At 29.0% G+C, this 24,879-nt stretch overlaps 1 protein-coding gene across 1 annotated transcript in view; it reads right to left on the bottom strand.

The window, feature by feature from the left end:
* The window catches only part of LOC119685785, a gene marked incomplete at its 5' end in the record, with an annotated part of 88,351 nt that overhangs the window by 36,219 nt on the left and 27,253 nt on the right, over positions 1 to 24,879 (bottom strand). The window contains 3 exon segments of the mRNA XM_038100166.1: positions 8,099 to 8,141; positions 8,257 to 9,304; positions 10,720 to 11,678. Of these exon segments, the coding sequence (XP_037956094.1) occupies positions 8,099 to 8,141; positions 8,257 to 9,304; positions 10,720 to 11,678 (2,050 nt within the window).

Genomic DNA, 24,879 nt, shown 5'->3' with positions numbered 1-24,879 from the left:
TTGTAGGAAAATTTTGTTCAGTTATTTATTACTCAAAGTGTTGCTTAAAGGTTAGAAAATAGACAAATTGCAAAATATTTTGCAAAATAAATTATACAAATTGTAACGAAATTAATTTAAAATTTTTTTAAAAATAATTTTAATAATTTTCTTTAAAACGTTTCTTATTCTCGTATTATTATATTTTTACTGGATCAGTTATAAGAGTCTATTAATAAATGTGGAGTTATTTGGTCCATAAAAAGTCTTTGATGGAAGAGCAGATCACAACTGAAAAAATTTGTCGGTTCATTTTTACGATTAAATTACTTTGTCACTCTTCAGTCGAACAGAACTAAATCGGAGGATAATCTGTTGTGTCACAATGGCTTTATAATAACGCGTTTTGAATATAAACCATAAATTTTAATGGCAGACAATAGTGATAATAGAATCAGTAACATTTCAAAGAAAATATTTATAAAAACATTAATACAATTTTTATAATTAATTTTGTAAAACACTTCGTCATATGTAAAACGGCCTTGTGGCCTTATGGGTGAGACACATGTCAACAAGACGTATTTGTCTGAGGAGATAGTATACTGGTTATATTTTGAGGTAGATGAGACCTTTTGTTACATTCTCTGTGAACTGCTAATTTTCATCAAGAGGACAATACTATCCCGGAATCTCCAATCACCGTCTAATGTAAGGAAATCATCAACAGGTGAGATTCTAATATATCAAACTAAGTAAGTTATCAGTACCTTCTAACAAAGTAATCATAAAAGATCAGCCATGGTGTTCTCACATTTTTTATGTTGAGCCAAAGGTACTTATAAAATTCATTTCGTTATTAATATTAGTTCAGTTAAATTATATTAAAGGATTTTTTTCTAAAAAATGGGTGACACAAAAAATAGCCGTCGATCTTTGTCACAAGATGGTGTTATTTATGTTGTGCAATTTGTAACTCGCTAAAAAATTTATATTGGCTCGAAAATGAGTAAAATATATAAGGAAATATGCTGTATGATGCTTTATTAATACAAAAAGGTGAAATTGCGTCAAAAACATGCCGAAAAAGTTGTGCGATAAATGCTGGGGCTGCTGTGAGTAAGCGCCGAGACCGGAATTATTTACTTACAAAGATACACCTCGCTTTCGTTAATATGTCACTAAAATTTGCAACTAATAAGTCGATTAAATTTTGCAACTAATGGAGCAATACTGACACGCAAGCTATTAAAAGATAGCGGAAGCACTAACTATTTGACAGTCAACTATTTGACAGTTTGCAATAACTCCAAAAGAAAAGGTTACACAAAGACCTTCGATATTTGGGCACCATATGAATTAACGGAAAAAATTTGTTTGCCCGAATTACCATTAGTGAAATCCTGTTAAAACGCAACAAAAATACCAAAACCATGAAAAATAGATAAAATACAATAATATCTAACGGAAATGATCATAGGCGGTGTCTCCACAAATTACTTCAAGGCCTTAATTGATGGCAAAGCGTGGTAGATAGGAAGGGATTTGTCTGTTAAGAGCTGCTCCAGTCTAGTGTACTCTACTGCTCACAATGCGATCGCTTGAATGTAACAATCAAGGAATACCGAGCAGAAGAGGAGTTGTGTTCCATCATGACAATGCTATGCCCAAACACAACATTGATGACTAAAAATTATGATTTTGCACCAGTTGACAAATATTTGTTTCGATCTCTGTAAATCAGTCCTATTGGTAAAAAATTAGCGCACCAAATGTTTGTGGAAAAACTTACCTTACCTTTTGGTAAGGTAATCTAATATTACCTTTTGGTAAGACTTTAAATATTAGCGGCCAATATAAACTTTACTAAAATGGATATTGTATCAGAATATTTGTGTATACTAAAATATACTAAAATATGGCAGAAACTTTTTATAACAACTTAATCTTGGTTCATATATCATGCAATTTTGATTGTGGAATATGTCAAATATCTAATTTTTTAACTTAAACATTTGTAAAGTTTAGTTGGTACAAAGTGTATGTATAACATATTGTTTATAAATAAACAAAATATCTCCATTAAACAGAATCGATAGTGATGTAAACATTTAGTAAGCAAACATGTTTGCACAACACTTTATACATGAGTATCATTCATGGCTGATGCCAATATGGTTGGTATGACATTTTATAATTCAAATGTTGTCATAAACACAATTAAGGCAATAACAACAACAATACTAACATGCAGACAAACTCACCAACAGATATATGAGCAACATAGTCACTTGTAGCATCTCGACAACGTGCATGTGATGTCCTCGAACGGTTTTGTGTAATCATGCGAAAGAATTGAACAGCGTTGCTTCTTCAAAGGGACACAGAATACAAACTAGTCACTGTGGACATAAGGTGACATAAGGTTAGAAGCTCGTTGACTTTGAATTGGGTTGAGTGCTATTGTGGGTGCAAGTTGGATATTGCAAAGGAAACCACTGATTGTAGGCTTTTAATAAAGTTTTTATCACATTTTCTAATAAATTAAAAGTTTTATATTATATATAGTTTAGTCGTACTGTAGTTTGTAGCACGTTTGCTGAATGAACATTCCATGAATAAAGCACGACAAAAAAAGATAGCAAGCAAAGGAATTCAAAGTATTTTTATATGCACCCACGTTATTGCTTTTTATATAATTATAATTTTATACCAAGAAGGGTGCAAATAGAGCAGATAAAAATTTGTACTAGTTTAAAAAAAAAATAAGAAACTTAACACAATGAGGATGCTGTGACAAAAGCCATTGAGGTTATTGTGCTGTATAAGACATTTTCATTAAGAAAAATACTTTCAACATATTTCCAAGTACATTATAGTTATAGTTAAAAATGTATTATACTATTGTTAAATAATTCAATAAAAAAAATATATATTGAAGTACAATTTATCAGTAATCATTTTCATGCTAAATTCAATCACCATCTTGGATCTTCATTTGAGTGACAGATTATTAGTTGAAGATTCTTGGTATGATAAAAATATTACGTCTGATATGGTTACAAGCGATGTTGCATTCCATATATATGTTTTTTGCCACTGCATCAAGAACGGCAAATCGAAAACCTTACAGCGATGGCAGTGGAAATCGCACAAACTCTTTTACGTTAAGTTTGCGTTTTCTTACCTCAATTTGCTTGCTATAAAACTTCAAATGAAACATCGTAGTGTTGAATAGAATACAACAACAAACTATTATTAATAAACGACGTCAGTCGCCCAACAGCTGGTACTGCGACCAGAAGTGTCCTATTATACAAAACTCACTATTGATTAAACAAAGCCCTTTAAAGCTTTGTGAACAAAGTCCAGAACAAACTAAAACAACTGCTTACTTAAAAGGTGCCAGATAAATACACTAAAGCAAGAGAATAGGTATGTGAAAATAAAAAAAAAGTGCTTGAAAGTGCTTGCGAACTGCACTAAGAAAATGAATAAAATTAGATAGCAGAAATTTTTTTTAAAACATGTCTGTATAAATATTTTTCAAAGCGAAATACAGGCAGAGATTGTTATCATCTATAAACACTACCTCCCCTAAATCATTTTGACCACGCTTTTCTGGTTTCGATAAATTCAGTTAACTAAATACCAAGCTTATAGGATCTCTATTCCGTTTTTCATTATTAAAATGGGGATTGAACCGCTGAACCTTCAAGTTCTGCGGTTTTAATCTTTCATACATATATATTCCTAAGAGATGGTTGTAGTGGGTTTAGCTCTCACATTTTGTGATTTTCAATGTTTTTCACCTACCGCAAAAAAAAGTAGAGGATGAAAGAGGAAGAAAAGGATGTTAAGTTGTATGAAATTTTAATTTCATATGTTGAACATTCGTAGCTTTCCTAACTGTAAGAATTAGTAAGAGTGAGCGTAGAGTTGTAGGTAGAGTAGTTAAGAAATACATATGTTACTGACAGTAGCGCACTAATATACTACATACCAAGAAATAGTGCAATAAATCTCATTAATATTTTTATATGAAAATGTTCACAACGTTAATGAACGTGATGGTGCTTATGAACATTTCTAAGCGTGTAAACGTAGATTTTTATTTGCCGCACATTAATCACATTGACCGTGAATATTGCGTGAGTAAATATTCTTGAAATTTTATTTATTATTTGCAATAATTTGTTAAAAACTTTTTTCTCTAACTAATAAACACAGTTAAAAAAAAGAAAGACATTTGTCAATGTTCAGTGTATGGCTTGTGCTTCCGTTTGCTGCGAAATGATGCGCCTGTGCGGTGTAAAGAAAAATTTTATTGTCAGATTTATGTGTTTGCTTGTCTGTGCAATTGTCGTCCGCTGGTCTGGCAATGTTTTCATCTTATTTATGACGTTAGCCGCGATTTATGTGTGTTTGCTTTGTTTTAATAAAAATAACAAAACAATTCTGAAAAGATGAATTTCTTGAAAATCTGTACCAACTTTTGGCATTTCACATCTGAAGTCAACAGCACACGAGCACGAGTATGTAATATTCTAGTTCGTGTAAATTGTCAAAGCAAATAATAAATGAAAATATATAGAACAATGATCAACAAACAAAAAGATGAAAACAACAAAACAAAAAGAGTAGAAGAAAAAATAAAACATTAAAAGAAAAATATTGCGAACGTTAATAACGTTTTAGTCGGAGAGGTCTTTTGCCCTTTTGAAGCTGTTGAAGCTGCTGAAACGTTATTCGCTTGCCGCTGAAACTAAAAATACCAGAAGCTATTTTAGTAAACCTGAAACTCTAATGAATTTCGGGAAGTGGCGTTCTACAAATTTCATGTTGACCCTTGAGTGATTGCTTCGTTTCACTTAAGCACATAAAAATTGCCTTAACTGCGCTTATACAACAAGTGCTGACGTCATTAATGTTTGTTGTGCTTTTGCTCTTACATACATGTTGGTAGTGTTGTTTGCTTATTGTTGTTGGCTGCACTGTCATCAACGTTTGGCTTTTATTATTATTATTTTTAATTTTTTTTGTGTAGTTTTCACATAACAAGTTTTAGTCCTTAGCCATGGAGCTGGCTCAGTCACAGCAACTAAATTCAGTAATTGAGCAAAAGTGCCTTGGAATTGTGTTCATCAGGCACTGAACTCGGTGTTAAATTTCGTAAAGTATGTAGAAATAGCAAAGTAAGTGTCTTTTTTGGCAGTTGAATTGGTGTTTTATTTGCAAACTTCATGATATGTTGGCAGATTGGCATCTATTTTGGGTTATTTCATTGGTTTCAAGTGTTGACGGAAGAAACTAAAGTGAGACATACGCAATCCGAAGTAAATAAGACAAATGACAATACTAACGAAATGTTTTTCTTTTATCGATTGCTCATATCTGATTGAGTACTATTTTTTTCTAATAATGACTGCATACAATTGATTTGATTTATTTTAATTACTTTAATTAATTTTAATTCTAATTTCACTTAAGTACGATTGGAAACCTTTTTTAATCTTTTAGTTTTTTTTATTAATTTGATTTTAATTTTATATTATTTATATTATTTTATATTATTTTATGTAAATGAATTTTTTTGCTAACCGTACAGTTATTTCGAGTATTGCCAAATATCCATCATCAGTGGTCTTGAAAATAATTCTTGTATTTAATTATTCGAATTATTCGAATTTTTTTTGAATCTGCAAATTCCAGGATGTTCAGAGTCAGCGCTTCTTAACCAACTGACCTAAACCCGTACTTGACTTTTATGTTCGCACATTGTTCTGGAGTTTTGTTAATTTGCTGTGAAAGTTTTATTAACAAATTCACTTGCTGTGTTTATATAAGAACGAAATAATAAACCAGCTGTAGAATAATTTAATTAATTAATTATAATTTTATTTTAAATCAAAATCAATACTATTCTGTGATATGATTTACATATTCTTTCTTATGTATAGAACCTGATCTAGGAACGTAATACTGAGAAAGTCACTCTAATGCTACTTCACGATTCTACGCACTTACGTACTTCTTTATTTTTAAAAGAAAAAAAAATATTTAATTTAGTTTAATTATTTCAATTAAGTTTAAATTTTTTTTTTATTTTTAGATATCATTATTACAATTTTTCAAATAAAAAGAGAGAAAATGAGTAATTCTAAAGCCAAATTAAATATTTATGTTTTTTAATTTAAATGAAAGAAAGAATCGTTAAGTTTTTTGATGCAATTTACTCTGAAGTAAAAATAAACAATTAAAAAGTGCAGTCAATTTTAATAATTTTAGAAAATTTCTATCATTGCCAAATAAGAATATTTCAGTCAATATGTTTTATTAATCAAAAATTGTATGGTCTGTGACATAATATTTATCTGCGAATACAAAAGGGGAGAGTAATAAAAAAGTTTTTAAATCCAAAAATTTCTCTTTTATGATATATGATTATTCAGAAATAATACGGAATTTTAAAGATTTTCATGAAATGACTTGTGATTGACTGATTCATGCAAGTTGAAGTTAAGAACGCTCTTCAAAGTCAGCTTTAACTAGATGCCAGTCTTTAACAGTTCTTTTTAAAACAGGTCATCAAAATCGGATTAATAATCTAAATATAAGTGCCGAAGACTCATCTTTTAAACACGGTACTGGACGAATTTATTTCACCTCTGAGAGCATAATTAGTCTTTTTCAATCTTCTTCATTTTAGATAACAGGAAGAATAAGTTATTAATATGAATATATAACATAAGTATGTTATGTTATTTTCTTGATACCTTATTTAAAAATGTGTGCCTAATAGATAAAAGGTAGACTATAAAACTATTATAAATTAGTTATTGAGAATGTATTTTATAAATATTAATTTAAACAATGTCTTTAAAATCCGATTCAAAAGATAAAAACTTCGTAGATTTTTGGAATCGGTTATTCAAGAAGTTTTCAAGTTTATTATAAATGGTCCCACAATATTTTGTTCTGTGAAATTTAATATTATTATAATTTGCTTAGATCTAAATAATTAAAATTTCAATCTATTTTGAAATTGTTGACTAATAGGTTTTGCTCAAAATTAAGAAAATTTATAATATATTTCCAACTAATAGATAACACTAAAAACGAAAGTAATTAAAGGACATTAAGGCTAATCGGTTTTTAGAAAAGTATGTACAGAAATATATAAAATTTAACACATATGAAAGTAGAGTTTTTCATGTTCAAAAAAATTTTTTAATTAATTAATTATAAACTAATTATAAAAGCCTAAAATTGTGAACGAATAACCATATTAATTTAATACAATACTTTGAGTATAATAATAAATTGAAGGAAAAGTTAGTAAATATATATACATATGTTTTAATACATATGTTATTGCAGGACAGGAATCTGCGTTATCAATAAACTGATAAAATAATTTAATATTGGAATTATTAAAAATATATATTTTCAAATATTTATTTTTTATAATTCCTAATCATAGTGACGAATTACTTATATTCTGTATATTTATATATGTATGTAGAATACTATTTAGTCATTATTTAATACAATTTATACGGCTACACATTTTTCATAATCAATTTATTATAATTAAGAAACTTTGATTATTTAATTATTGATTCAGGGAAAACTTCATTTATTTATTTTTGAAGTAAGTTTTGTAAGTACTTATTCTATTTTATTCAATAATATCCAATACTATAAACCCTTTCTGAAGTTCAAGAATTTTCAATAATTTTATAAAGAAACAATAAGAAGAAAACGATTTTATATTAAGGTCAGAAATTTGCAAAAAACTACAATTAAGTGGCGATCAAAACCTACAAACACACCCACTATAATGAACTGATCAGTTTAAATCCTGCGGCTTTGAATTAAAATTAGCATTCTTGCTTTTGTTTGGTCTTTGATCTTCGGTCCACGGTGTAATAATATGCAAACTAAGCAATATGATTTAATTTTTTCCACCACTTTAATTTTACAATTTATTCTAGTCTTTTTGGCTCAATAAATCATATTTATGGGTGTTTCTATGCTTATGAAGCTAGAGACCACCAACATCTTGGCCAGCCTAATTTAAATAAACTATTTTGCATTTAATTATAGTTTCACTCACCTGCTAAATAGCGATCGCTCTGTGAACGTGAATATCTTAACGTCTACCAGTGCACCCGCCACAAAGTTGAATGTTGAAATAAAAAGATGAGAAAAGAAAATATAAAACTCCATTAATTTTACATAATCAAAATATAATTGAGCTTATTTTCAACTTACCAGCTTTTGACCAGCAAAATCATCACGTTTCTTCTCTTGTTTCAACAACAATGGCGCCGAATTGGATTTTGTTGTCAGTTCCTGTATGCCCAGACTTTCATGACCGCTGTGCAGTGATGCGCTGCTGGGTGAAGGCAATTCATGAAAGTGCGTTGGCGTTAGTAACGATTGAAAAGGTTCTTGCCGCAATGCCAGAGATAGTTGACCCCGCTCTTTGGTACGTTCTCGGATGCGTTCTTTAAGACGTGCCAACGGCATATGCTGGTAATGATGATAGGAGTGTTGATAGGATGTGGGTAACGATGATGTATCCAATGAGTGACTGCGGCATTTTTGTGTACGTCCACCGATTGGTACCATTATAGGCGTTGCATTCTTATATTTACGTCTCAAAACAACAGCGCTTGTATCATTTGGCATTGTTTGATTGCCACTTGTACCACTGCCACTAGCACTGCTCAAATCACCATCGGTACAATCACAATCACAGTAGGGTACTGTTTCAAATTCATCTTGACCCTCTTCATCTTCATCAGCATCTACAACATCTTCAACTTCAGCATCAACTAGATCATCTTCTGCATCAATAGCGTTAGCTACAGTATCAGCTTCATTGCTGTCAACATTGTCACGTAATCTGCAGTGACGGTGACGCGACTGACGTTTTTGCTGTTTTTCAAGTTGTGTGTGTTGCTGTTCTTGCTGATGCTGCGCTATTTCATAGGCGGCTGAATGTGTTTCATCAACATCTTCATCGCCATGAGGCTCATCATCACATAAGCTCAGCACTTCAAGTGCATCTGGATCATCTGAGGATGCCACTGAATTGCTTTTTTGAAATTTCATTTTTCGTAGCGCATCCAAGCTACTAACAGATTCATTATCATTATGTGAACCCTTCCAATAGCATAAGTCCTTTGGTGGTGTCGCTGTACCTATGCCACTTTCATTATTATCGTTGTCCAGACCGGATGAATCAAGTGATATGCCCGATTTACCAGAGCTTAAAACACCAGACGCTTCTTCGCAAGCCGACGATGAAGTCGAGCTGAAATAATTAAAATAGATTAGTCAAATAGAGAACAAAAATATATATGAAAATAATTAAGACAAAGTAAACAATTATTAATGAGCTACAGTCGGTGTATTTGAAAAATATAAAATATATTTCGCTAGAGTTTAATACTAAAAGTTGATGAAATTTGGAAAGCTATATTGAGAATATATATCCATAATTGAAATATATGCAACTGTAAAAAAAAGTATGTCAGAACACTGAATGTTAGAGGTAGTGATGCTTGGTATCACTACATATATAATTTATGACTAAAAAGATAAACACTCGTATTTTAATAAAAGAAGAATACGAGTATAATTTTCACCTCATCGAAATACATTCATATTCGAACATAAGATCAAACTTGATTAAAATTTGAAGTGGACAAACCAAGTATTCTGTTCTGCTGCCACGTATGTGAAGTAAAAGAGTAATACTACGAGAACCCGGTGATGTAATAATGAAAAAAAATGGATTGAAAATTTAATAACTGATTGGCTGTTAGAAGAGATCAGCTAAAACTCTGTCCTAGATTATGCTACAAACGATTAATACTCTTCCATATTTGATAAGGAAAAATCGCAATCTGACTACTAAAATATTTTTGATAAGCCCACCTAATCATAATTCAGTAGGCCGGTAAGGTACATGCTTGTATAACGTTTTGTTAATATTTCTTAATTACATTTGATTGAACAGAAATGGAGTTATGTTACCTAAAGTAGCATTCTCTGAGACTAAGCGTAGATACTCTACGAGGCTTTAACTTTGAGGAATTGGTAGAGCTTGACACGGTAAACTTAATAAAATTAAAGAGGTTTACCATTTAGATGGTATAAGAGGGGTAGTAGAAGAGCTAAGGTGAATTATCGTGTTTTATTGCAAACGTCTTCAGGCCTACATGAACCCCAAAACTTTCTTAGTTACGAATAGTCAAATTTTTAAAAATAAAAAGAATAATATTAATTCAAATTGAATATCAGTCGGATACGTCGTAGTATCCGATTGGTTTTGGTATTGGCTTAGACATCATTAGATTTTATTTCCTTAAATTGTAAAGGACATTAGAACAATTTCAAGTACATTAGATTCCCAGAGTGTTTTTCAAGAACTGAATTAAGTAATCACTTTTATGTTTAGTGAATAGCGTATTGAACTTAACAAAAGTCTTTAGATATATTTTTTTCGAAGCTAATAACTATCCACGTAAAATATAAGAATAAATAATTAAAAAGAAAAAAAAAATGAAACTAATTTATTTAAAAATTCCTTTCGCTCTAGTGACTCGATTACTAATTAAGATTTTATCCGCCACATGCCTAACCCATTCAGGTGTTTTTATTTTTAATCCTTTTACTAGATGATTTTCCTTATATTTCAATTTATTCTCCATAAGTTTTACTTACTTGTTGTCTTCATCGACGGCGCCAACGCTCCTAAGTATTGATTCCTCTGATGTCCAGATTGTTGAGGTTGATCCTTTTTTGGTCGCATCACTGCCGTTTAATAAATAATTTGTTGGTGTTGTTGTTGTTGTTACTGGCGATGCATTAAGTGTTGTTGATTTAGTGGATGAGCTTAATAAAGTATTTGTCGGTGAAATATAGTTACCTGTTACTGCTGTTGTTATTGGAGTTTTTGCTATTGGTGTTGTAGCTGCATGATTAATGCGCTCCCGTTTTGGTATTGATGTCGCCGTGCCGGATGCCACCAACATGTTTTTATCGCTATTACGGCTACTGTTGTTGTTTACGTTCGTTTCCATAGCAGCCAATTGCTGATTTTGTTTTAGCAATGCGTTACGTATTGTTTCCATATCGTTTTCCAAATGACGTTGTCTCATGGATTTAAGTAAATTCTCATCATGTTCATGTGCAACCACTGTACAGCCTATAGTAGCAATATTAGCCGCTTTTAATAGTGCCTGTTGCTGTTGCTGCTGTTGCTGCTGCTGCTTTTGCTGTCGTTCGTTTGTTGCTGCTGCTGTCTCTTCAATTTTTAATATTGTTGTTGATTTCATTGCTGGTGCATTTGTGGCGGTATCATTACTTTGGAAATTTGTCAAATTATGTTGTTGCTGTTGTTGTTGGTGCGGATGCTGCTGTTGTTGCTGATTATGCTCTGTTGCCATGTTAAATGTTGCTAAACTGTTGCGATTATATTTGCCGCTGGTCATGCTGTTACTGGACTTCATATCGTTAAGTTGTTGCTGATGTTGTTGTTGTTGTAATTGTTGTTGATATGGTGTTGGTGCCGACAATGTTCTCATGTAAGCAATATGAGTTTTTGTTGTAGTTGTGGCCGGTTGGGAGCTATTATCGCGACGTCCACAATCAAGGTTAAATGATTGTAATGGAATGGTTGCCTGTAAAGAGTGAAAAAATAGTTTGATATATGAATAAGCCTGTTATAAAGTCAAAATGATATTAAAAAGGTTTTTGTGTTTTTCGTCGATCAAGTTTTATTAAAGAAAATTCAATTTGTTTTTTTTTTATTTTGCTATATTTTTGCTATGTCAGATGATGAACACAGAAAACTAGTAGGAGCGGCAGGTTTCAGTGTAGAACAATAAGACTGCTAGGCTATGAAGCATTCAAATGTACATTTTGTATTCGTACATCTGAAAGGACCTTGAATATATAATGAGCAGCATAATTCGTTTGTTGTTACCCAAAGAGAATATTATAAAATAATAAAGAATATAAATAAATTAAAAAAAAAAATAGATAAACAAATATAAAAAAATTAAAATATAGAGAAAACAATATTCCATTGTATGCAAAAATTTATGCAAATGTATGGAATTGTCTTAAATTCTGCATAGTTTCTTTAAAATTTTTTAGCATATAAAGTCACAATAATTTGAAGGGAACTGACAACATTTTGGGTATGTGATATAAGAACTCATAATGTCAGAAGAGGTATGTGAAGTGCTTTATTTAGCATATAGCCATTTGCATGCATATTTTTTGTTATCTCCAAGGAGTGATTGAAATTTTGTAGAAAGAGAACATGTTTCGGTGAAAAATTAGCTTGCGAAATAGCAGCTGCAAATTACTTGGCCAAGTTTTTCGCCGATGAAGTACAGAACTTCTACATCAAAAGAATTTTGAAGCTATCCGAAAAATGGCAACAGGTCATAGATAATAATGGGCCATATAAACTGAATTAATATTAATTTTCAATAAAGTAAATTTTTATTCAAAAATATATAAAAAACCGTCGGTACTTTTTATATCTTCAATTATTTGGAATTTTTATTACAGTAGAAGTATTTTATTATTGTCAAACTATACTATTATAAATACTATTATAAACTTTTATTTAGTAATAATTACTATAACTATTACTTTTTTATACTTATTATTATTATTATTATTTATTATATATTATTTATATTTATTATATATATTATTTATTTACTTTTACCTTTATTTTATTTATTATTTATATTATTTATTATTTTTTATAATTGTGAACATCTATTATTACTAATGCAGAAGTAAGTAACATGATTGCGATAGCAAATATTACGCATAAAGGAGAATGTGACAGTTTCTGAGATATTAATGATATTTGCTCTAAGAGCTTAATTTTGTATAGACTTTTCTTTGATCCAATGAACATTAATAATTACAGAACACTGAACTCCCACTCACAATTAATATCATTTTCTTTGAAATAAGGAATTACCTCCATCATTTATGTGATTCTTAGCAGAAGTAATTCAAATACAAAAATAAAAAAAGAACTAAGGACTAAGGAGTTACCTTCATCATTTATGTTCCTTTTTTCACAAACAATCCATATATAAAAAAAGTAGAACAAGAAAAATATTAAGAATAAAATAGCAGCCAGTTGATAGTATTTTAATTAAATTTGAAAAAAAAAAAAAAAATAAAACAACGCTTCAACAAATTAAATCTGTTAATTTAATGCTAGAATTTCAGCAAAAAAATACAATAACGAAGATGACATTCTAGGACTTGCAGCAGCAGTTGAAAAAATTGAAACGGAAATCGATTTCATTTCATGAATTTCATTGATTTATTAGCACCGTTCCTAAGCAATGGAATGGATGCCAGGTTTTTGCTATGCCGTATGGCGCAATGCTGTAAGGTTGTAAGGTAGCATGTTCCTGGTTGGTTTCACAATGCACTTGCATATACAATACATATTTTTTACTCTTATTTTGAGAAACGTATTTATGCAATCCAATGAAATCGTGGCAATAGTAAAAAATATGTCGGATTGAAAATCTTTCATAACAAGTGTGGACTTCTGCAAAAAAGTTATGGCAATTGTTGAAAATTTTATCTTTGCATTTTGTGCGCTTGGTCAGTTCTCGATACAAAAAAATGAATTTGCTAAGCTTTTACTTGACAAAAAGTTTTCCATTTCATGCCGCATTTTTACATGAACAATTGTTGCTGCAACTACTTTAAATTCATGCATTTCTGAGTAAAATTTATTTGCAGAGTTTTTAACATCTTTGACGTCTTTTCAATGTGGTGACAATTGCATTGTCGTTTGATATACTGCCAAATATGGCAATCGTTTTAAGTGTAGATATATGTTTTTTATTTGTGCAACTCACTCGCTTTGGGAGTTAAAACATACGAAGTTATTCATTGAATACATTTCAAATTCTAGTAGTTTGTAGAATTTAAGTTATCATTATAAATGTATTCATATATGCAACTGATAACGATATATTCTATTTAGATAGAAGATAATGGTAATTTGTTTTATATTTACCTATTATATATAAAGCCCGAGGGAAATAAATTAAGACAATATGCGATATAGTGTAATAAAATCGGTATGATTTGCAACAAAAGCATTGCATCGATGTCAAATATTTAAGTTTACAGCATCATTTGTAAATACTTGGGTTAACTAATTAGTAATAAGATAATTACCTTTGTTAATATGTAAAAAAAACCAGCAAATTATTTGTATAATTATGATATATTCAGTTTTGTTAATTCGGCACGGCGTGCTTAGACTCTTAATTGCTCTACTGATATACCAATAATAAGCTTACCTCTTTATTAGTAAAATTATTTTTATTAAGATGTTCATAGAAACTAATAAGCTATCTGGGCTTCATACTTCATATAACACATGGTATATATTTCCAAAACAAAATAAGTTATACATCTAATTTCAAATACGTGGGCTTTTCGATTTTAGCAACTACTTTTTATATATTGTTAGTACTGTTGTTAACAATTGCGTCAAATTTCATGTGCATTTGTATAATATTATGTTTGCACTGCAACTAAATCAACTTATATTAATCTCTTTAAAATTTGGTCGTTCACATTGTGTTAGTTGATTTATGTATACGAAAGTTCTGTGAAAATTTTAGGAGAGCTATTTTAATTCTTAACAACTAATATTTATTTATGTGTTGTCAGTTGTTTATTTACAATTAGTTTTATGTCTCAAATATGTCCAATTACTATAATTTCCGTTTTAGGAAATATATTTTGCAGTTTTGCATTTGAAATTTTTTTTCTATAATTTTCCTTAATTTATTCTTGATTAAGTTCGATTAACACTTTTTACGGTTACTCAACTTCATTACCGATCTAAATCAAATAATGAAGACAATGGGAACATACTATATTAGATACAAATGTGTTTTGTGAAGACCAAAAAGTCAATTCAGCAATCTTTGCAATGTATTTTGAGATGAGCAAAAAATTTTCATTAAATATTGTTTTGGAGATCTTCGGTATCGGGGCTTTTTCAAAAAAAATGTTACGTTGAAGCTGATATTGTTCTTGACGAACAACACGTCAAAGAAAGCAAAAGTTTAGTGCTTAAATATCAACATTTGGGTTAGTCCAAACTGTTTTAAAAGATACTTTGCAACTGAAAAGAGTAAAATCTCGTTCGGTGTGAAAGACGCTTAATTTTTGAAAAATGCATGATATTTGCATATGAAACTTGGATCTATGCATACGACATGGGAGAAATTGATCCATTAAACTATTACGAAAATCAGGTTTATGTTTGCAGTAAACCATTCTTGGTTTTTGATAATGCACTATCTGATACTGTATTGCTTTCAGGCTCTTTCAGATCTTTTCGCGAAAAACTCAATTTATATCGTTTCAAAACCGTCACAGCGAAAAAATTTGAGAATATCCTAAAGTTACTCTTACCAGTTCGAAGGAAAAAGCTATGTTTTCTGTAAGTTGATTAGTGCACTAAATCAATTTGTAGTGTCAGGAAATTAATCCCTTTCTTTACTTCCCTTGTGACTTATTACTTATTTTCGTTAAAAGATGTTTGTGTACAAGCTAGTTTGGCAAATTTGTCAGCATAGCTATAGTTATTGGGTTTTCACTGTAAATTAATATTTTAGAAATTGTAAACAATTCAAGTTTTATTGAAAAACACTTGTAACTATTGATGTGATTTAAAGCAAATTTAAATGATTTAGAAATCGTACAATAACTATTAAAAAACAACTCAATGTAATTATATCTGAACAATTTTTATTATGATTAAAATAATCTGACCTTAGGAAGACGTCGAATAAACTTTAAAACGTCGGCAATATTTATAGAGGAAATAATTATACAAAGAAAGTAAAGAACATTTTATTATTTACAACTACTTAAAACGCCTATAAACAACAAACACTTCATAATTGTTAATATATTGTAGTACTTGCAATAAAAAGATAAGTTTCAAATTGACCAAAACTCCAAAAAGATGTCCAAAATGAGTCCACGAAGTATATAACAAAGGCCAAAACTGAAAAACGTTTATATTTTTGTTCACCTTTTGTAGATTTTATATTAGTCAGGCCACAACATCTTTTTGCCTGTCGGTCAGAAGAATTTTGGTTATTTTTTTATTGCATAGCTCATTCGGTGGTCACGCATGTGCTCCTCATACTAATTATTAAATCAAATCGTTTAAACAGTTGGCAAACCCACCATTTAACAGAAATGTAAGCAATTTTCTTCCGTTTTGAAGAAACACAAAGCTAGTTTGTTGTCATTATGCCTCGAGCGAATCAATAATCAGAAGTTTAGCCCAATTTAAAATGTTCTTGAAAGAAACTCGTAAAAAAAGTGATGGATATTTGGTAAAAATTACTTAAAAATCAGAACACGCAGAGTTTAAGAAATTGTTGTTGCATCTGAAATTATGTTATCTGTTCCATTTGTACATCAGAATTTAAAATTTTAAATTCCTTACACAAGTCCAACATGGTCAAGAAAGAAAGGAAAATTTTTATTTTGGCTTACATTTGTTCGATCACTCGATAAATGCGGATCACTTTCGCAAAGAATATCCCTTTTTCTCGAAATATGTGGAGCAAGTTTAACAAAACTAAGTCTCAAAATTGGAACAGAGTATATATATACATATATAAACGTACATCTATCTATACATATAGAATAAGTAAAAAATTACCGACAGTTTAAATAAATTTGTTGGTAATAAATATTTATAGGTTCCAGATACGAGTACTTGTAAACTTAAATGGGGTTACGGCAATAAGCGCATTTCGTTTACTTAGATATTTTTAGATTCCAACTGCTTATATATATTAAATGAATATTATTTAATTAATTTTATTATAATAGCTTTTATAAGTTATTTACTATGTTATATAAACTAAAAAAGTATTTCCATAAATCTCTAGGCATTCTATATAGGAACGAAGGAACTACCATAATTAACACGTGTGCTTTTGATAAGCTAAACTATACAGAATCATGATAATGTAAAATATTACATACATATATAAAAAAATTATTTTGTTAAATGAAAACAATTTTAAATTATATTATCGGCCGATTTGTATGCTTAAGTATACACATATATTTATGCAATGAACTTCCCAAAATAAATAGTTTATAACAATTCTATATATATTTAGAACTATTAGTATAATAACTATTATTAGTTTTGGCTATATGCACATTGGTATGATAGATTCCTGACTGATATTAGTGTCAGATTTTAACGAATAGAAGCTGGGTTATTGTGAGTCCTTTGGGAAGTACAGTGCTAGTGAAACATCGATACGAATAAATACGAGTAAGTATTGGATATTTTTTTCGATACTAATATCGATCATTATCATTGGATCATTTGGTTTTATAAATACACATTAATCTATATACGGATCTTACAGACTTATATATTATAATATCAATTGAAAATTTAAAGCTATTTTTATGTGAATGTGTCCACTGATGTAATTGCATGATTGCTTTGGGAAGTCTGTTAGATTTGAATTAGGTAGAAAAATAGATGTGTCATAAAAGTCCATTTAATGATAAATTAATATCGCAAAAATGTTTGAAGTAAAAAGCTAAATCGATCTACCATATATATAACAAACTAATACACTTACTTTAATTGTAAGGAGAACCTCATTCTAGTTCCATAGTTGTAAATTTATAACAGTATAAAAATGTGTGAGATATGCTGGGTATTGTACCTATGAAGGGCAAATTTATTTGATAAGGTCATAAGGATGATGTTTTTAAAAAAATTTTTTGATTTTAATATCTTAAAAAGTTCTGTAAAGGTGTCTAGGACTGGAAGAATTTGATGGAGTACATATAGGTATATAGGGTCATTATGTTGCTTATTAAATATACTATAGTTCGTATTAGAAGATCAAATTTAGTAGAGCAGATCTATTCTTATTATTAAAGATAGAAGTAAGGTATTATTTTATTGCTAAAGTTATAATGCAATAATTGAAATACCAGGGTTTTATTTAGCGAAACTGTTTTATTTTTATACATATACAATTTATATAACATATATAACTTTATATAAAATAAAACGAATTTTACGTATTCCAAAATACTCTTAGATTACGATATAAGTAAGTATTAATACTTTTAGCAGTATATTTTAACAGAATATTTATTACCAACTCCATACCATCTATCAAAACTTTACTTTAGATTAAGATTATTTACCTTTTGTTATGGTACATATAATTTTCAATTAACAACAGTGTCTACTTCAAAAACGGGGTTTTCATTACCTAAGCAACCCTAAAACTTAATAGGAACATGTTTTAGTAAACCAGAACAACATTGTTGCCATACCGACTTATGAGGAAGTTCCTTCTTTGTAATTTAAATTTAAATTTATTTTTTATTTTTTTATATATATAAAAATAATAAATTCCTTTTTCTTTGTGTGCGAAAAGTTTTGACCTAATTTACTCAACGTCATCATCAGGCCGCAATTTAATTCAAATAACTTTGCCTGTTCAAGTTGACATTTTTATAAGTGGCACTAAACGTGATCGATTTGGTGAGAGTAAAAAGTAATTTAATGCTTAAAATAGGTTTCTTTAATGAAGATATATGTAATATTTTTTCGAAAGAATATGAAAAATAATATTTTTAATAATTTTTATAAATTAAAATCTATAATCTATTAATATGTTTTTTATAGCTTTTAACGTATATAAAATTAAACTCTAAATAGTATTTATTCTAAAAAAATTATTTATATGTATATAAATACACATTTATTTATATATATTTATATTTATTTATATATTTATACAATATATTAAGTATTTGTTTTAAAAAAATTATACCTATATATATATATATATACACACAGGAAGTGTAACTAGTTGACTTAATATTCGAAAATAATAATTACACTTATTATTCGAAAATTATTATTATTCGAAAATAAGAAAATAATATTTACACTTATTATTCGAATATAATAATTACATTTGCTGTATATGTATATATATATACTTTAGGTATGTATATGTATTTATGTATGTAATATATATATTTTATATATTTTCAAATAATCCATATAGTTGATTTTTCAAAATCAAACAGTATTGTTTGTTAAAATGCATTTGAAACTTGAAGATAATAATATTCTTTTAAAGCTAAAATATAGATAACTTGAAAAAAGTTGTGTCAGTAGAAGAACTTGAATTATATGATTAGCATTATTTAATAATTACTTAAAGGGCTGTACTATACTGTTAAGTTAATTAATACAGAAACAGTATTAACTCTTGTTCTAAAACAACTAGAATATTTAAAAAATTAAAGTTCAAATTTTCCAAAAAATTCTAGTTTTCTTATATTTTTGGGATAAAATATAAAAATTAATTTACCAAGTGTATTTTACTACAAAGTATCACTGTTCTCAACACCCACTTTAGAAGATTCTTGAACCAACTCCAGACAACCCAGACAAAAAAAATTAAAAAAAAAAAGCATAAAACGCATTAAAAACAACATGAATGCCTTTATAAAGTTTAAGACTCAATCTAAATTATATAAATTTTAAAAAGAATAATATTTATACAATTTGAAGAAAAAAAAACTTCACAAAATGTAAACAATTTTTTTGTTGCTGGCGCGGATGCACGCATGCACGCTTGTTTGCATTTGTCTGCTGATGTTTTTATGTATCCAAAATTGTGCCATTAATCGAAGTCAGAAGTTTTAATCGAAATAATCATGAACGGGAGCCGTTCTCTCTCAAATTTTAAAGTTAAACTTTTGAACTTTTGCCGCCTATAAATTTTTATTTAAAACGCATTCATCCAACAGCAAACAATGAAAAATGCGCGCTCCATGCCTGCCACAAAATTAAGAAAACCATAAAAATAAAATTTTTAACACATCAAGTGGCGATGCGAGCACAACTTCCTGAACTCCCCAAGAAAAAAATCTACAACAAAGAACTTTGTCAGTTATGGAATTTTTAAGTTTAATTCTTAAGACGAATTGTCAGTAACATTAAAAAAAATATCTCATTAAAACATCATTTTTAAATATTTTCCCAAAACTAAAAATAAAAAAATATAAGAAAAATTGTAAAAAATTTATAGCATTAGTTATAGTATCGCGGGGGAGTGTAAGAAGACAAGTGACATCGGTTTTTATAAAAAAGTTGTATTGAATGGATTTTCTTACTTCATCGAAAAGAATTAATTGATAATATTTAAAGCAACTTCTAGATAGTTTAGTAAGTTCTGATTTTATAATAATATTTTTGATATTATATTTGAAATAAGTTTAAAACTGTCTTAGAACTTATAATTTTATAACAGGAGTGAGTCAATTAATCAACAAATATTATAAAGTCTACTTCAACAATACAAAATCCTTAAAACAGTTGTCTTAATCTTAAATTTAGTTAAACTATAATTAGTTGATTGTTACCGCAATATGCTCCGAAATTATCAGGAAAAAAAAAACAAAAAAAAAAAATAATAATTAGTTCATTAGTATCGATATTGTGGTTATTGCCAATGATAAATGCCAAACAAAGATCGTTGAACAACCGCTGAACATTATATGATTCAGCGAAACACTAAATATTATAAAGTAAATTGCATATCTTAATTTTTTTCAAGGATAGTGCTGTTTTCTTGCGTGGTGATATTGAAAAATAAAATTGTCACATCAGGGGTAATGAAAACTCACAAGTAGCTATCGAAAGATCAATGTATCCACAGAAATTCACAGAATGGCATGACATTTACTTTAAAGATAGTGAATATTTTTTAAAAATAAAAAATGAAGTTATGATCTATACCGTCAATTTTGATTAATACATCCATACGACAAGAATAAAAAAAAAATGGTGTTACCAGGACAATGGTTTCAACAAGACACGAGTCATAAAACACGTCTTATTTTTGTAATAATCCCGTTTTTATTTATAAAACTCTCGATGGTTGAGAAACGCACCACTGTTGTTATAATCAAACTAAGTGGCTATAAGTAATCGACAAGGAACTCAAAAGGACTCAACAAAATTTGAATAATACATTTCAGATTTAATGACAAGATTTAAACAATATGTTTAATTATGAATTTGTATTATTAAGGTTTACTTTCGAAGTTACAAAATAGATAAGAATTACAAAATGGATAACTTGGTATATAGATGATTGAACATATATGAATGTCATATCTCATATGGAAGCATCTACATATATGGAAGCAACTTTTATTGATAAATAAATATTTGCACTGAAATGCATTAAATGAAGCTGGTGAAAATGTGTTGAAGCAACAAGTATATTTTCACTTTGCAACATGTTTATATTATAAAGATGGCAACACCTTAAAAAGCAAACAATGCTATACAAAATGTTATAGAAACATTGATTTATGCGATGAAAGCAAGAATTAATCAAATATACCAATATACAAAAAACAAAACAAAAAAATTTTTATTATATAAAACACTTGACGGTGAAATAAAATAAAATAATATAAAATAAAATAAAATAAAGTAAAATAAAATAAAATGAAATGAAATGAAATAAAATAAAATTAAATAAAATAAAACAAAATAATATTAAGTTAAGTAAACCAACATAAAATAAAATAATACAAGAGAATATAAAATAAAATTAATTTAAATAAAATAAAATAAAATATAACAAAAATTAAAAAAATAAAATTAAACAAGCCGTACAAGCATTTAATTTTTGAGACACAGGTGTGTCAAACCTGTGGACTCTGAGTTAAAGTCCTGACAGTGTGGATTCAGCAAGTGCGATATTTGGGTAAACGTGAAAGAAACTCAGTTTTCAAATAGGGGAAGTAATTTTGCCACTATTTTATCCTGGCAAAAGAAGTATGCATTTTTCTACAAGAAACATGGAGATATACAACAGTATATATAGATAAACAGGCAAATATAGGAGTCAGCGGTGGCACAATAAAATAAAATAAATGTAGAATTAATTCAGAGTCTGCTTGATAAGATCATTCTATATAGCGCGTTTAATGTCCAAACAAAACGAATGAAATTGTCCTGCGCAGCTATTATACATATAATTATAGCAGAAATAGGGGTGAATTATTCAAGAGAACAGAGATAATTCAAAAGTCTGTTATATTGGACTCATATGTATAAGTAATTAAAATAAACATAGTATTCGTTTTTACGAACATAGTACTGGAATAAATGCACCTTGTAAGTAAAATCCAAATTACATTAATAGTAATGCTGATAATCTAATGAAGCTGATAAGAATTTTACAAAACTAAATATAGTATGAACGCATAATATTTTAGATTTGATTAAAAAATCATGGATGTTATAAACATATGTTAGAATATATAACAAAATAAAAATAGCATCAAATACGTAATATCCATAAAATTTGAAATTTGTAGTCTCAGGTTATTCACCTGAAAAGTATTTAATTTCCTTATTAAACAAAAAATTAAGTAAGTAAACAATATGTATAACAAATATCTCTATAAAAGGAATAGTTCTGAAAAATAATAAATAGGCAAACTCAAAAGTTAACTTTGAATTCGTTGAACTTGTGTTTCCAAATAAAGCTGTTTATAAGCTAGTTTTAATTTAAAGCACGGCAAGTGCTTTGAATAATGTCACTAATTTAATGAAAAAGTGACAAAAAACTTGGAACTAGAGCACTGAAAGTTTGTGCAGCCTTGGCTACCTGGGGATAAACACGATTAGTCATCGCTTTTAATTGGACAGGCACAAGTTCTAAGCGTGACACTTTTATGTATGGACTAATTAAAAATTCGATTATTTCTTAAGACCACTGATGATGAGTACTTGACAATACTCGAAACAGAGTTGTAAATTTTTCTGTTTGTCCTTTCTTTCTTTGCTATTCGAAAACCCTCTAAAAAACACAAAAAGAAAAGTAAAATAAAATGAATGAAAATCGTAGAAAATGAAACCCCTTTTTAAAATAATTGCAATTCATTGGATGTAATTTGAAGTTATCAACTCCATATTGATTCTAATTAAAGTGAGATATCGTCTTAATAACCCAAATTTTATGGTCAACAAAATAATTATTTTTTTTTTTTTTGGTGATCAAACAAGCGTTAAAAACATTTTAAAAACATTGAGAGGCAAAAAATCGGTTCATGTAAAATCAGTGAACGTTGTTCGGCTGCCATTGACTGCCTTTCTGCACTGTTGTCTGTATGTCTGTCTGCACGGTCTGAACAGGCACATGTGTTAACACATGTTTTGGTCTCACGATTTTGAATGGCAACGGTAGCTGATCAAAATGTGCACAAAACCAGGGACCATTAAAAAAACAAAAACTTCGATAAGAAGAAGAAAAATGGCGCGCAATGCTTGGCGGCCCACCATCAAGTAACGAATTAAAAATTTATGATAATTTCATGAGCAATTTCATAAATCGCATATTAAGCCACACAAAAAAAAAATAAAAATACTTAAAAACAAATAAAACAACAAATAAATAACAACAAAATGTGACAAAATCAGTATGAATTTTTCTAGACCAACAGTTTTTCTTGGCATTGTTGTTGCTGGTGCTGCCGCTCTAGGAATGTATCGAAGCGGATTTGGCAATAACTTTGTTGCATTTGGGTACACGCTTCGGAATAGTTGTTGTCATTGATGTCGTATTTAGATTGCATATTTCATAGGTTTTTATTATTTTTTAGGTTTCTGCATATTTTGTAAAGATTATTGTGATTTTTGTGGATTTGTTTTGTCTTTTTTTATCTGTGCGGATTTTGACAAAATTTATGCTTGTTTGAAGTTCGTGATTTCTGTTTACTAATGTGGCACCTCCTTTGCACCCAACACGAGCTGCCCGAACATGTGCTGCATAAGTTGTTACCTGGCAATAAGCACTTTGTAGATTTTTTACGAGAATTTAATGTTTTATTAAAATTTATTGCAACTGAGATGACAATCATGCCATGAAACTACTGTAAACATTTAGAAAGCCACAAGTACCCAATTTGGGAGGTCCAAGATTTGATGGTGTTGTAGAAGAGGGCTCGGCTTGGATATAAAGTGCAGTGGAAGAAAAAAAGATAGAAAAGCTTATACATATAGCAGTAGGAGGTTCTAAAAATCATAACGTAGAAAAGTTTTTCAAAGTATAGCGAATAAAAATTGTATATGATATTTTAAATGAAAACTACATTAAAAGAATTGAATACTACTGAATGGTAAGGTATTAATATTTAAATTACGTAGTAGTAGCAGAGTAGCAGCAGGAATTGGTCTTAAACATTAAATAATTCCGCAGAATATCTATAAACTATAATGGCTTTTGTAATCTGGCGGTATAATATATGCATTTAATTGTATTTATTAGAAATAACCAAGAGGGAGTAAGATAAAGAAAAGAAAATAGATAGTGAGATAGACAGAGAGAGAGAGAGAGAGAGAGATAAACATAGTATAGAGATAGATAGAAAGAGAGATTGGAAAAATAGAGAGAGTATTTAAGTGAGACGCCGATAGAGGAGAGAGAAAAGAAGATAAACCAAACGAAAGAAAAGAAAAGAAAAGAAAAGCAAAGAAAAGAAAATAAAAGAAGAAAAAAGAAGTAGAGGGAAGAGAAAAGAAAAAAGAAAGAAAGAAAGAGAATAGAATAGAAGAGAAGATAATAGAAGAGAAAATAAGAGTTGGATAGATAGGAAAATAAATAGAGAAATGAATTATTCTACCTGTATCATTATGAGAATAAAGAGTAAAGAACTTAACCTCATTTTCGATATCCATTTACTGTGAAACAAATA

Source organism: Teleopsis dalmanni, chromosome 2 (assembly GCF_002237135.1).
Source record: "Teleopsis dalmanni isolate 2A chromosome 2, ASM223713v2, whole genome shotgun sequence".
Taxonomy (NCBI): Eukaryota; Metazoa; Arthropoda; class Insecta; order Diptera; family Diopsidae; genus Teleopsis; species Teleopsis dalmanni.
Note: the sequence above shows the minus strand (reverse complement) of the source record. Positions and strands in the feature narration are given on the sequence as shown.